This window comes from Trichoderma atroviride, chromosome 5, assembly GCF_020647795.1.
Source record: "Trichoderma atroviride chromosome 5, complete sequence".
NCBI classification, from domain to species: Eukaryota; Fungi; Ascomycota; class Sordariomycetes; order Hypocreales; family Hypocreaceae; genus Trichoderma; species Trichoderma atroviride.
In genome coordinates this window covers 426,614-439,955 of record NC_089404.1, presented here as the reverse complement: position 1 = coordinate 439,955, position 13,342 = coordinate 426,614, and the positions used below count along the sequence as shown (strand labels likewise).

At 50.0% G+C, this 13,342-nt stretch overlaps 8 protein-coding genes across 8 annotated transcripts; 6 read left to right on the top strand and 2 right to left on the bottom strand.

The window, feature by feature from the left end:
* Positions 1–6: 6 nt before the first annotated feature.
* TrAtP1_009321 (uncharacterized protein) lies at positions 7–2,840 on the bottom strand (the record flags this gene model as incomplete). The annotated part of the gene is made up of 1 exon (XM_066114237.1): positions 7–2,840. The coding sequence occupies exon 1, from the start codon at positions 2,629–2,631 to the stop codon at positions 7–9; it is 2,625 nt and encodes an 874-aa protein (XP_065970331.1). The 5' UTR covers positions 2,632–2,840.
* A 599-nt stretch (positions 2,841–3,439) lies between these two features.
* TrAtP1_009320 (uncharacterized protein) lies at positions 3,440–3,880 on the top strand (the record flags this gene model as incomplete). Its single annotated transcript, XM_014093619.2, has 1 exon — positions 3,440–3,880. The coding sequence occupies one exon, from the start codon at positions 3,440–3,442 to the stop codon at positions 3,878–3,880; it is 441 nt and encodes a 146-aa protein (XP_013949094.2).
* Positions 3,881–4,020: 140 nt separating this feature from the next.
* On the top strand, positions 4,021–4,350 carry TrAtP1_009319 (uncharacterized protein; the record flags this gene model as incomplete). Its single annotated transcript, XM_066114236.1, has 1 exon — positions 4,021–4,350. The coding sequence occupies one exon, from the start codon at positions 4,021–4,023 to the stop codon at positions 4,348–4,350; it is 330 nt and encodes a 109-aa protein (XP_065970330.1).
* Positions 4,351–4,978: 628 nt separating this feature from the next.
* On the top strand, positions 4,979–6,624 carry TrAtP1_009318 (uncharacterized protein). The gene is made up of 4 exons (XM_014093618.2): positions 4,979–5,406; positions 5,468–5,526; positions 5,594–5,660; positions 5,721–6,624. Exons 1-4 carry the CDS (start codon positions 5,379–5,381, stop codon positions 6,212–6,214), a joined length of 648 nt encoding a protein of 215 aa, XP_013949093.1. The 5' UTR covers positions 4,979–5,378; the 3' UTR covers positions 6,215–6,624.
* A 206-nt stretch (positions 6,625–6,830) lies between these two features.
* On the top strand, positions 6,831–7,729 carry TrAtP1_009317 (uncharacterized protein). Its single transcript, XM_014093617.3, has 2 exons — positions 6,831–7,057; positions 7,152–7,729. The coding sequence occupies exons 1-2, from the start codon at positions 6,887–6,889 to the stop codon at positions 7,554–7,556; spliced, it is 576 nt and encodes a 191-aa protein (XP_013949092.1). The 5' UTR covers positions 6,831–6,886; the 3' UTR covers positions 7,557–7,729.
* A 112-nt stretch (positions 7,730–7,841) lies between these two features.
* Positions 7,842–8,330, bottom strand: TrAtP1_009316 (mitochondrial 37S ribosomal protein uS19m; the record flags this gene model as incomplete). The annotated part of the gene is made up of 4 exons (XM_014093616.2): positions 7,842–7,875; positions 7,937–8,119; positions 8,204–8,219; positions 8,288–8,330. The coding sequence occupies 4 exons, from the start codon at positions 8,328–8,330 to the stop codon at positions 7,842–7,844; spliced, it is 276 nt and encodes a 91-aa protein (XP_013949091.1).
* A 950-nt stretch (positions 8,331–9,280) lies between these two features.
* Positions 9,281–10,443, top strand: TrAtP1_009315 (uncharacterized protein; the record flags this gene model as incomplete). Its single annotated transcript, XM_066114235.1, has 2 exons — positions 9,281–9,818; positions 9,905–10,443. 2 exons carry the CDS (start codon positions 9,281–9,283, stop codon positions 10,441–10,443), a joined length of 1,077 nt encoding a protein of 358 aa, XP_065970329.1.
* A 577-nt stretch (positions 10,444–11,020) lies between these two features.
* On the top strand, positions 11,021–12,587 carry TrAtP1_009314 (uncharacterized protein; the record flags this gene model as incomplete). Its single annotated transcript, XM_066114234.1, has 1 exon — positions 11,021–12,587. The coding sequence occupies exon 1, from the start codon at positions 11,070–11,072 to the stop codon at positions 12,585–12,587; it is 1,518 nt and encodes a 505-aa protein (XP_065970328.1). The 5' UTR covers positions 11,021–11,069.
* Between the last annotated feature and the right edge of the window lie 755 nt (positions 12,588–13,342).

Genomic DNA, 13,342 nt, shown 5'->3' with positions numbered 1-13,342 from the left:
GGATCTTCATTGCTGTTTAACAAATACATCACCGATATCCAGCTCAAGGATTGGATTGTTCAGCTGCAGTCCAAGCACTGCCGAAGTTGGCTCCTCATCAGAAAACTCCTTCTCCCTCCCTTCGCGCTCACGATTAACCAAAAATGTTACAAAGCTCTCTGGGTCAAGTGTCCGTAGGCTCCAGTCAAACACGGGCGCTGGTTTTCCGGTAGGCTCAAAGTCAGTAGAGCCAACTGTATCGCCTGGTTGAGCAGTGCTCGGCCCCTCCGTTGTCGTATAGAGCTTCTTCCACGTCACTGCCAGCTTCTCGTTGGTCAGTTTCTGTCCAATCTTGAAAAACTGTTGGTGTGGAGGCATTCTTAGGATGATTCGGCGGAGGTCTGGTGGCGCGGCATCGAATAGGCAGTACATGGTATCTGGAGCCAGCCCCTTCTGAACAAGGATAGGCTGCTTGGGAGGCGTGTTCGCAGGAGTTTGTGATCCGGAGTTACCTCCAGTCTTCGATATCGGCTCACTTCGGGTCTCGGAGAAGACTGCTTCGACTGCAATATCTGGGAACTGGACGAGTAGTTGACTGCGTAATAGGAATCCGTATCGAGGCATTGGAACATGCCAGCCTCCAAGAGACTCATCTGGAGTTCGAAGACGCTCATTAATAGCAAGTTTGATAGCGATGCGCGACTTGTCCATATCTGGCGTATAGCCCCAGTGGTTTGCCAGACTCAGAGCTCCATCAATCAATGCATCAATCCAATTGTCATCAATGAAGAAGAACCGAAGAGTTTCCTGCGGGAGAGACAAAGGGTCCGGTATAAGAGAATTAGCAGGCACATTGGCAAGATGTACTTTATTAAGGATCCAAGAGTATATGTAGGCATAGTCGGGACTAGCAGCTATGTTGTACTCGTGCATGACGCCCCTTTTATCTGACATGGCGAGCATGAGAGCTGCTGCGTCTGATTGGGACGACATGCGGGCTGAGATGTGAGGTGAGTTTTGGGAGAGCTTATCAATGCTCTTGAGGGATATCTCCTCTTCATCTTGATGACGCCACCGGGTTCGAGCGAGAGACGTCGCAGCACCGCCAGATGCATGCAAGCTGGCGTTGATATCAACAAGGCCTTGAACCAGATCGATCATACTGTCCGCTGTTTTCGTGCGACGTTCATGTCCATCGTCTCCAAAGAGAGCATGAATCTCTTGTTTCGAGCCGTCCAAGCCACGACCGTGCACTGCACTCCGTAATCGAGCAAGGGCAGCACAGAAGGGCTCATCCGCCATGGCCAGCTTCTTGCCCAGCTGCCAGGCACTCGAGTAGGTTATATCAAGAAGGCCAAGCTTGTTATCGAAAATTGCCAGGTCGCTGCCGTGATTTGATTGCATCGTAAACCCATCTCGTAGCGGACGCTTGACCCGCTTCGGCACAAGAGGCCCGCGCAATAACGCAGCAGTCACTTCGCCAGTAACTGTGCGGGTGGGCGAGAGCGTGTATCCGTCAGCCTTCCGGGCTTCGATAAGATCAGCTATGGATAAGTCTTCAGAGGCATCACCAGTGACGAATGGCTTAGGCTGAGAATTGTCTCTAGTCCTTAAAACGTTCAAATCTTGCCCTAGATTAGTCAAAAGTTCAAATTTACCGCCTACATTTTGTGATGGAAGACAGGTGTAGGTCCAGCTATGGAGACTTGTCATAGCTACACGGTCGTTGACTGTGGGAACTGGCATCTTCTCGTCAAAGACAAGGGACAAGAGGTGAACAACCAACGGCGTGGGCAGATCGGAGTCGATCAGGCCTGTACGACGGCTGATGACAATACTGAATAGTGCATCATCATCTTTGGAACCAGCATTTGCCATGCCGTCTGTTCCTATATGTCTCACATGAGCCATGTGTTTGTAAGATGCCACGTTGAGCCTGCTACCATCACCGCCTGGCTCTGTAAACAAAGCCGTAAATAGCTGGCCTGGCAACACCACCACATCAGTAGACTCAGCCGCGTCTTTTGCATCTACAATTTTGTTAAAAACAGTCGTATTGATTGCTCCATTCAGCTTCGGTGTATCACGAGCCATCATCCTCAAAGCGCCCGTCTCACTCTGTTCGCGCTTTGCGCCCGAATCGTTGGGCACATAGCGCATGATATCATCAATGTCAGCTTGGCCCATTTGAAGCTCTTCTATTGAAAAGACCATCAGAGCAAGCCATGTAGTTCGACTTCCATCTGTTTTCTCGTCTTCATCAGGAGGAAGATGTGCTGCTGATGGGCTTCTACTCCACGGTAAATGCGGATCGGTAAGAACAATGTGAGGCAGAACTGTATGTTCCGCCTGTGTCCCGGGCTTAGGAAAAACGGAGTCAACGGCTCCTGGCTGAAGAGAGAATCGAGGGGCAGCGGCAATGAAGGCCTGCTCAATGGCTTCGATTGCGTCTTTTTGAGTATTCTGATCAGAATCCCTGGGGTCTGCTGGTGCCTCGATTGTTTGGCTGACTTTGACATGATGAAGGCCGCTGGTGAGAGAAGGTTCGTAGTAAGAATAGAGACAGGTTTCTCCTGGGGCCAGCGGGCGAGTATTCCCAGAGAGAATGCTCTGAGCGTGTCGATGGACAAGATTGCGATGTGAAGAGGACATTTTGAAGCGCAAATTGGAGCTTCAAGGTTGAATTGACTTGCTGGTTACTTGACCACCACAGCAGGATCAGTATTAGATCATCCCTCAGATTGAAGATAGATGAGACGTCAGGCTGAGACTGGACATAGTTTCTGTATCCGTAAACCTTTCAATGTGGAAGCCAGTTAATCCAAGCTGTACTTCCCGAATGACGGGCCTTTGGCGCTTCTCTGGATCCAGCGATATGTCTTGGCATCCTCAACCCCAGTTCCAGCTGGATGGTCAATCAATAATGCCATTTCCAAGACACAGCTAAGAAATCATTAGCTCCATCTAGTCGCATGTTCAGACGCGCGCATTCGGTTTAGTTCACCGCAGTACGATCAATAACGCAGGGCTTTTTTTGCAAGAGACAGCCAAGAAAGATGCCGCTAGCATGGGCTTAGATGGGGTTTTGGAAACTATCTAACGTTCAGCTCACCACTAAACTCACTAGTCTCTCCCTTTGGTCTAGACTTTATTTCGCCCAATCCTTGATCAACGAAGTAGATGATGGTGCGTTGACAAGGATTCTACTGTATAGACTCCACGGCCCGTACCGCCCTGCCCGATTGGTTACGTGTAATTACGTGCAAGTATTCAGCAGCTAGGGAAGTTGAAGCTATTGGAAGGAGTAGGATTCTAAAGGCATAGAATGAGGCATCACGGTAAGAGAGCCGTACCCTACTCATGCGGAATTGAAGGAGCTGCAGTGAATAATCCACCACATCTTGGTATAGCATAGTCTTTGAGTGATAAACTGCATATTTCTGGCGAGGCCTAGTTCCCCATGACGGCACCGTATGTGTATAGCGTCCGACTTACTCTCGACTTGTGGCTCGTCACCATCTGCATCAATGCCGAGATTGGCGCCCGGTCGAGTGTGTTGGGTCCGCCAATGCCTGGTAGAGTTCACGTCGACTTTGGGGTCTTTGGCTTCGGCATTGACTTTGGCAATCGCGATGCTGCGCTGACCGAGGGCATAGCTAATAAACCAACTCTCGAGAAGTTCAGGGCGTTGGTTCGTAAGAGTGCAACATCTGCAGCAACAGGTGTGCCCATGATAGGTGACTGGGCTGATGTTCAATCTCAGGAGGATGGCAATGCTGAAGCACCCGAGGACAAGACTTCTGAGAGCTTTCTCTTCAACTGCTCGTCGGGTTTGCTCCTAGATAACAGCGTTCCTGATAACTCTTCATCTAAGAGTGCGTTGCCTGGATCCAAGAAATGATTGACAATGATAAAACGCATGGCCAGTGTTTGCCGGAGAATTCCAGTTTTCCATTACGTTTAAATTTGCTGCAAACTGTGCCAAAGTCATCGACAACAGACCGAAAAGACGACTCCATGAACTCAAAGTACCGTTCAAAAATGAGAACATTACCATCTTTGCTCTCCTCATGCGCCAACGAAGACAACTCGATTCAAAGATTGAAAGTCAAAGTCGCTCGGGAAGACGCTGGCACCAAGACGTGGAATGAAGACGAAAGAAGAGAAGATCGCTGGTTGGCGAAGCCAATTGTGAAGAACATCCCCAAGAACTTCTGGGGCCAGTATGGTCCTGCCAAAGACCCTGTTCTCTGTGGCCTCACTTTTGGGCGCCCTAGCTGCCACTGGCAGTATGCCGCTTTTCATGGGCTTGACTTTCCAACCACCGCTGCCGTCAATGTTCAATTTCAATGCCTAGACTTAACATCGTGAGGGATATGCACAGCGAGTCCAGGGTAAGGGCGAAAAGTGCAAGGGCGATAAGTGCAAGGCGAGCACAAGGTGGAATCCGCGAAAGGAGGATGGAGAGGACGCGCTCAATCAGTGGACCCGCGTTACGGGATTTTGGGATACAGAGGAGACAGAGAATAAGGCGGTTGATGTTGTGAATCTGTGAGCAAGTTAGATGTGCTGAGATATGAGTAGAGGGGCTCTATTGGTGGGCAAGGCCTCGGGAGTTGCTGAGAAGATGTAAAAATACGATCCCAGCAGCGCCTAGTATTGCTGTTGGAGTATAATCGCTGAATTCAATATTGTTTTTATAGAGCAAGACAATCCTAAAGATTTTTTTTGTTGTAATTTACTTAATTAATACTTGCATGTCCTTTCTATTCAGAAGAAACAACGCTATCTTCTTCAGTCCCTAACTTATTGCAAACTGAGATACTCTTCTGAGATGCAATGATGTCATCCGCGTCCATTTTCGATTATGTAAGCGAACCATTGGAAATGTATACTGTATTGAATATACACTGTCTCTAGAAGCACATGTATTGCATATTTGGTGTCGCATCTGCATCAGCGTCACCCTTGCACCTGTCACACGATGCGCAGTTCGAAACAGGCATCTAGAAACACCAAAATGCTCATTCTTCACTAAAACACTGGCAGGGGCCAAGGGACCCGGGTTTGCTATTTTAAGCAGCGGCAATGCGTTCCGCTATGCTGGTCATCGCCGTGCGAAGATTGCGTTGTCGACACTGTATTTCTCCCTAGAGCTGCTCTCTCGTCCAATGACATGCCAGTCGCGTCGTGTCCTCTTTGCTGCATCGCCAAATCTTATCGCCTCGTCGGCCACTGTCCTTTTCAACTACCGTCCATCTTTTGAGCCCTTCCTCGACACGACGCCGAATCGCGCAGCATCGATCCGGTCCTAGGTTCCTTTATTTTCCCTTTGTGGCACAGGCGCTTTTCGGAATCCCGCATCTTGTCGCTGCCATCAGGGCATAGAAGCCGCCAATATGCCGCTAAACATCTTTCGCGTCGCTGGTAGGTTGACGATGCTCCTCGACCGAATCGCTGGCGACGAGCGCTGACATCTGGCCAACAGCGGATTTCTCGCATCTAGCGAGTATCCTCATCCTGCTGCGCAAGATGGTGCAGCTCAACGTGCGTGGCCTCCACTGAATGTCCCCGCCCTATATCCCACCTGCATCGCTAACTCGGCGCCGTCCAGAGCTGTTCGGGCATCTCCTTCAAGTCGCAAGGACTGTATCTGCTGGTCTACATTACCAGATACCTTGGTATGAAGCGCAGCTGCCATTGGAAGCGCTCAATGGCTGAGCCAAGCTAACCCGGCGCAGATCTCTTTTCGACGGAGAGCTACTACAACATCATCTTCAAGATCCTCTTCATAAGCTCGCAGGGCTACATCATCTACCTCATGACCAACGCCTACAAGCCTACAAACGACGTCAACACCGACACATTCCGCGTCCAGTACCTCCTCGGCGCCGCCGCCGCTCTCGCCCTCATCTTTCCCTACCACTACACCCCGTCCGAGATCCTGTGGGCCTTTTCCATCTGGCTGGAGTCTGTGGCCATTCTCCCGCAGCTCTTTATGCTGCAGCGCACAGGCGAGGCCGAGACCATTACGGCCAACTATCTGTTTGCGCTCGGAATCTACCGCGCCCTCTACATCCCCAACTGGATCTACCGCTACATCGCCGAGCCCAAGCATAAGGTGGACTGGATTGCCATTGTCGCCGGTATTATCCAGACGATTCTCTACAGCGACTTTTTCTACATTTACTACAACAAAGTTCTCAAGGGCAAGAAGTTCAAGCTGCCTGTCTAAGGCGCATGCTTCACTCGGCACTTTACATAAAAAGGAGGGGTGTGTGTGTTTCTTGTGATTCGGTCCGGATGAAAACATCACTCTACGATATGGCTGGCAGTAAAATCTCCTGGGAAGATTACAGTAGTGATCGATGGCCGGTGAAAGAGTGAGCTCTGCAGCTACGGAAAATGTACAAGATCAAAATTGAGTGCTCAAGGGGGTAAATGATTGCATTGGCGGCGTTTGATGGTGTGCTCGGTTTGACGGCAGTAATGGAATTGGCGTCATCTCTTAACATGAGGATTTACGAGTCTGAGCCATGGATGCTGTGGACAAGAAAAAATAGAGGGCAATCAATTGAATGTGTTTTTTTTTTCAACTTGGATGAAGGATCAAAATGCGCAACGTGATATGCGAGGTAAAGCATGTATTATAATAGTAGTTTATAATTATGACTGCTAAAATAAAAATAAAAACCGCTGAAAAATGAGAGTAATGAAGCAAACATGACCGTTTTCCTACAAACAAAATGCCATTTGATGAGCCAGCTCATGCTACTCAATATAGCAATCACGTGATCTCTATCCATCAACGTCGCCATCCTCCAAAGCGTAAACTCTCTCTACCATTTCATCTGCAACACTCTCCACTCGTTTTGTGCATCATTTCAACTCGTTTATCGAATTCATCATGGACGGCGACGCACCCGAAAATGTCGAAAAGCAGGTTGCCCCAGAAATTGGGCCGAGCGACGCTGTCCCTGAGCCCATTGCCCCGGCAGCAGATCTGAGCAAGCTGCCTACGCGAAAGGACGTTTCTCTTCGCGAATTCCTCAATAAGATTGACGATTATGCTCCTATCGTATGTCTCTATAATCTACTGCCTGCTTTTTCAATATCATCATTTCTTTGATGAAAAAAAAAAAAAAGACTCAAGATTGCTAAATCGCTGCCAGATTCCCGACGCAGTGACGCACTACTACATGACCAAAGCCGGTCTTCCTCCACCACCGCAAACCGACCCTCGTCTCGCTCGTCTCCTCGCGCTCGCCACGCAAAAGTTCATTGCAGACGTCGCGGCCGACGCGTACCAGTACAGCCGCATCCGCGCGTCAAGTAACACCAATAACCCGATGGGCACGTTGGGCGCGGCAGCGGGTTTCCCCATCCCGGGACAGCAGTCGGGTCAGCCGAACAGCAAGGAGCAGGGCAAGGGAGGGCCGTTGGGAATTCAGCGACCTGGGTTTGGCGGTGGTGGACAGGGAGGAAGCCAGAACCGGACGGTGTTGACGATGGAGGATCTGGGTATGGCGGTTGGGGAGTATGGAGTCAACGTCAAGAGAAGCGAGTTTTACCGATGAAAGGAGATGGACAGACTGGCATTTTGCTGATGTCAAGGTACATGATGGGACTTAAACGTACGGCGTTGGGGATAATGGCGTTGCAACAGGATTGTTATGGGCAGGCCTACGGGACCTTAATCTAGCTTGATCCAACATGAATACAAGTACAAGCTGCTTTTTTTTGTTATAAGCTTTTGAAGGTGCAAATAGTTGAATCATGCAAAAAGTCGTGGCATTACGGCGTTGATACAAGTATGTGTACAATATACAGTTTTTCTTCCTCCTCCATGTTGTCTATCCCATCTATTTCCTGTCCCAAATATTCGGTTTCCGTGTTCTGTCCTCCAGTCAGCACTTTTGCCTCCAAAATCACATATCCCGACCATTGCAATACTCACGGCGCAAATTCACCCAGCTTGTGCCCCACCATGTCTTCCGTTATCTGCACCTGCAGATAGTCCTTGCCATTGTGAATCTCAAACTTTAGGCCAACAAAGTTGGGCAGGATAGTCGCCGAGCGGGCTTGTGTTCGGACGGGAGGGACCTTGTCGTTGGGGCCTTTGGGCCAGACGATGGAGAGACTGTAGCGAGAGAGCGCAGGATGTACATGTGAGCTTGAATCATTCGTGACGTTTAATTTTTGGGAGGGGTGGATTTTGCCTTACGGGACGAGGTTTGGGCCTGTGAAGGAAGTCAAGTTAGCAATTGGCAGGAGGTTTTGGGGAGAAGTATGGGAATTGAGTAATTACCCTTCCAAACGGAGCGCTTTAACAGCACTCTTGTGGGCTGCATTGTGGGCTATGCTGCGACCTTGGAAGATGGCTTGGCGGTTGATACAGGCGATGGTAGGGAAATCTTAGAGTAGTTGGGTCACGTGATGGAGATGGTGACATTTGCTGGGTCCACGGCGTTGAAGCTGTGTAAGTCGGCGGTGATGATGATTTTGACTGAGCCACGTCGAGGAAAACAATATTTGTAGTAAAATGGTATCTGAGAATTATTCCGTGTAGCAAAGAGCATAGTAGATGACTACCTATTTGGTTCGGGTGGTACAATTGGGCGAGTGCAGGTAGAGCATCTCGACATTTGGTTCAATTGAATAGAAAGGTCAAGTTGGAAATGTCACAGGCTTTACCACAAGGCTATGATCTATCTAATATGGCCAAAAGTCTAGAAAAAAGGCATTCATTCTTTACCAATTCAATATCTTATTGTCTTATCCATGCCATCTTCACAGATTTTGTCTCAGGTCTAGGGTAGCTCGTCTCCCAGCATCACGTGTTGCCGGCTGTCTGGCCAGACCCTCATTCGACAAAAGTCCAATCGTGGTTGGCGCCAGCTCACTGCATTATCACAAGTTGCGTGCTGCGTCGACGAACCAGCAGTGGCGACTCCAGAGACGAAGCAAGCAGCGGGGCCTCCTTTATTACGGTGCATTGAGCTGCCCATCTCGACGGCATTGCTGCGTTTGTGGTGATTTCAATTTCTTGGGCGTTGCTCACTTTCCCCTCGGTTGTCTTTTTTCTCTTGGCCGGCGCCTGTTTCTGGAAGAAGCCACCTTCCAGTCTGTCATCGGAGGGACCAAAAAAAGTGTTGCTTGTTGCTTGTTGCTTTTTAGACGCTTCATCTCAGCTTTCCCGGACTTGCTGCGCTTATCGATATCGACACCGCTTCCGCCTTTCCATCATCCTCGACTCTTCGAATCGACTTGCTTCCATCACTGCATCGCAAAAGACTCTTAAATGCCAGAAGCCACAGCCTCCGGCGCCGACGCGGGCGGCACCGCTCGCCACCGCGAACACAAACAGGGCAATCAAGGCCGCACCTACACCGTCGACCAAAAGGCCGCCGTCCTTCGCATCCGGAAATGCAACGCCACCGCTTTTTACGATATCCTGGGCCTCGAGACCGTCCGCTCCACGTGCACCGACTCGGACATCAAGAAGGCGTACAGGAAACAGTCGCTGTTGACGCACCCCGACAAGAATGGCCACGAGCACGCCGATGAGGCCTTCAAGATGGTCAGCCGCGCGTTTGGCATCCTCGGCGACAAGGAGAAGAGGGAGAAGTTTGACAAATACGGCACTGATCCGGACAGCCGGTTTGAGAGCGCCCGCGCACAGAACCCGTTCTCGGGCTTCGGATCACGGCAGGCTGCGGCGGCGGGAGGCGGTGGTTGGGACGATGAAATGAGCCCAGAGGAAATGTTTGCGCGGTTCTTTGGCGGAGGAGGCGGTCCCTTTGGTGGTGGTGGCGGCCCGTTTGGTGGAGGCTTTGGAGGTGAGTTTCTACGAGACCCAGCTGTCTACTACTACAATGGTTCAATACTTTGGCAAGATGTGCTGACGATTAAGCGTTTGATACAGGTCCTCAGTTCGTCTTTAACTTTGGCGGCGGCCCAGGCATTCGAGTACACCAGTTTGGCGGCGGCAGGCCCCGAGCAAGACCGCGAGAGGCTCAGGGACAGCCTGAACGAGAACCGTTTGGTCTCCAGACTCTGCTCGGCCTACTCCCTATCCTACTATTCTTCATCCTACCACTCATCTCATCCATCTTCTCCGGTGGCTCCTCATCTACACCCGCCACTCCGCGCATGGTCTTCGACACCCCACAGGCCCCCTACACCGAAGGCCGGACAACACCAAATCTCAACATCAAGTATTTTGTCGTACCCGCTGATGTGGCCTCGTATAGCAAGTCAAAACTGAGTCAGCTTGATCGTACGGCCGAGATCAATCTTGTGCGACATCTACGGAATGAGTGCGAGAATGAACTTTTGTACAAGAGACAGTTGAGGGAGAATGCCATGGGATGGTTCTACCAGGATCCAGAGAAGATGGCCGTTGCCGATGCGTACAAGATGCCATCGTGCGATAGGTTAGAGAAGATGGGCGTGAGCCGATAAGGAGGCGCATCAAACGAAAAACATATATAAAGCATTAATGGAGGAAGTGCGAGCATTGAAAAAAGACATTGTTGATATGATATTTTATATACTCTGTAGGGAAACGGCGGCAGGGAGTTGGCGTTTTCTTTGTACGATGGCGTGAGAAATATGAAACTTGCATGGTATGACATGACATGAGCGAGTAGACCATGACGAATAGCATGCGAGGGTTCTATGTAAGAGACGGATCACATATCATTGGAGAGTTATTCGCGAGACAGGACGATGGGAAGATAGATATGCCTTATGAAGACTTTCCATTTAATCAGCTTGACGCAGAGTGAGGCTGGGCAATACTTGATACCAAGATATGAGGGCTATTGGTTCAGCTGGGGATCAACATGAGCTCTAGCCGTTCTTGTCTCCCCCATGCCAAGATTCGCCTTGGAAACGGCGAGATGGCCTCAGTGATTGGTCTGGTGCTGTAGCCCCGCCAATAATCCCGCGATAGTCACATTGGGCTGCATATGCTAGCTGGGAGACAGATGATGTATTTAATCGCCACCCCTTCGCATTATCTTATGGTTAGTTTTGACCTCTAATCTTGTCATCGTTTACAGTTGTTGTTGTCACAGCCGTGAACAATGGCAGATCCAACAGGGCGAACGATTCTACACATCAATTTCGGCGATATTATCGACCAGCCATTGGCCTTGACTGGAGCTACAAAATACCGGTTTCGTTTCCTGGACGTTGCCGCACTCGCCCACAAGTCAACCGTCCATGTATTGGAATTCGAAGACCTGCCCGCAGAGCCGTATGCCGTCATATCATACGTCTGGCGTGGCCTCCCCGCCCACCCCGATGTGAAGTCTCCGCTGCCGAATATCCACGTTGAAGGCATCGAGGGCGCTGATCCGATCTCCGTGGACGTGCTGAGGCTCATTTCGCTGGCGGCGGAGAGTTTCGGATGCAGGTTCGTCTGGCTGGATGCGCTGTGCATTCTGCAGGCGCATGAGGACGATAAGGCGTGGCAGATTCAGCGCATGTATGATTTATATCGGAACTGCAGGACGTGCATCGTTGCGCCGGGCGGGCTGCAGCGGCTTGTGGCTCCTACTGAGGAGACGAGCTGGATGGCGAGGGCGTGGACGCTTCAGGAGGCGATTGCGCCGCCTATGGTGCACTGCATATTCGAATGGAGTCTTGGGAATTGCATCATGCAGTCGAATTTCCCGCTGAAGATTGAGGAGATTGAAAGGGGGGTTGCAGCGGTTGCGCCTCTTAACTTTACGTTGTTGACGGCTATGAAGGGGACGGGGTTTGAGATGCTTGATTGGTCGGGCAAGTCGATTCAAAAGCCCTCTCCTGACTTTCAGATTAGGATGTTTGGCGATAGGTCGCGGAGCCATCCGCAGATGAGGGAGCTGGTTGATGCTATTGACATGAAGGGCAAGACGGGCATGCACACGGCCATCTGGAGATGTTCGTTTATGCGCATGGCCAAGTATCCGGTGGATACGGTATTTAGCATCATGGGCATCATGGGAGTGACGCTGGATACGACAAAGTTTGGCCATGACGATCGGCTGGAGGCGACGATTGCTTTGATGCAGGCCATTTTGGCGAAGGGAGAGCATGCTGAATGGCTGGCCATTGCGACGAGGGTGGTGCCGAATCCGAGGTTGTCGACTTTGCCGGCTTTTCCTCAGACGGATGCCTCTAGGAAGCCTGTCTTGGAGTCGAGAGAGGGAATGAAGGATGTTGCGGATGTTATGGATACGGGGTGGAGGCTTGCGGATACGCCAAAGGGGACGATGAGCGATGATGGGTATTTCCGATTCAGTGCGTTGTCGGCGTCTGTGAGACTTGTTCAGAATCAAGAGCAAGAGTCTACTGCTTTTGAGAGCGAATTTGGCTCTGATTCTGCAGGGAAGTGGGAGGTGTTGTCGCCGAGCGGCGAGAATGCATCGCACAAGGCTGTTTTCATCGGTCGCTGGGAGCAGTATAACAATGGGGCGTTTGGGGTGATGAGGAATCCGAGAGATCATGCTTTGATGTTGATTGAGGAGCATGCGCCGGGGAGGTTTCATAATGTGGGATATACGTTTGTGCCGGAGGGGGTTGTGAGGACGGGGGATTGGGGGGAGGGGGGTTTTTGAGGTCGGTTCGAAATGATGATGTTCATGATATACTGAAGAATTACGATTAACCTGAATCTTGGACTTGGATTACATACATCGAGGCTGAGAAAGATGCTATTGAGCGTAGTTTTGGAAATTGCACTTATATAAAGGCTACATCTGAGCTACCCTAGTATCAGAACAGCAATTGGAGTTTCGAGAAGACATGCTCTTATTTAAACATTGCAAGTGAATCGGTATAGCCAAGTCTACATCTCTATAAATTATGAGATGTGATGGGCTTTGATGATCTACATGCTGTCTATAAGCTATTTGGGATGTCATTGAGTCACTTCACAGCATTTTTAAGCTCACCGAAACCTTGCCCTATTATTCTATAAGCTCTTACGGGTACACTTCTGTGCTATATGAAGATTTAGCCAATTATAAGCCCCATAGTAGTAGATTACTGCGGGGGATCATTTTTTGGCGACCTAATAAGAACAGTTTCACAGCATTTTTAAGCTCCCCCCAGGCCTTGTCCTATAAGCTCCAACATCTTTGTGCGCGTGATTGATTGCAGGTAAATATGTAGTATTTGTGGAGAATTTTCTTCTGCACTTGCTGGACTCTTTGATGTGGGAAGCAATTAATGTTGGAATGTGTCCATTATTGGAAGGTAGCTCTCACATTATCTCAATCATCGAGTCTCTAGGTACCAGTGGTGCCAACATGTTTGCGCCTCCTTCTCATATACGCCAGCGCCCATTACCTCATCGCAGATGCCAAAACTG

Excerpts from the sequence above, each read along its gene's own strand:
- TrAtP1_009318 (XM_014093618.2), top strand. The coding sequence starts at position 5,379 with ATGCCGCTAAACATCTTTCGCGTCGCTG. Across the intron at positions 5,527-5,593 it reads GCAAGATGGTGCAGCTCAAC|AGCTGTTCGGGCATCTCCTT; the intron begins GTGCGTGGCCTC and ends GGCGCCGTCCAG. Across the intron at positions 5,661-5,720 it reads CTACATTACCAGATACCTTG|ATCTCTTTTCGACGGAGAGC; the intron begins GTATGAAGCGCA and ends AACCCGGCGCAG.
- TrAtP1_009317 (XM_014093617.3), top strand. The coding sequence starts at position 6,887 with ATGGACGGCGACGCACCCGAAAATGTCGAAAAGCAGGTTGCCCCAGAA. Across the intron at positions 7,058-7,151 it reads TTGACGATTATGCTCCTATC|ATTCCCGACGCAGTGACGCA; the intron begins GTATGTCTCTAT and ends AATCGCTGCCAG.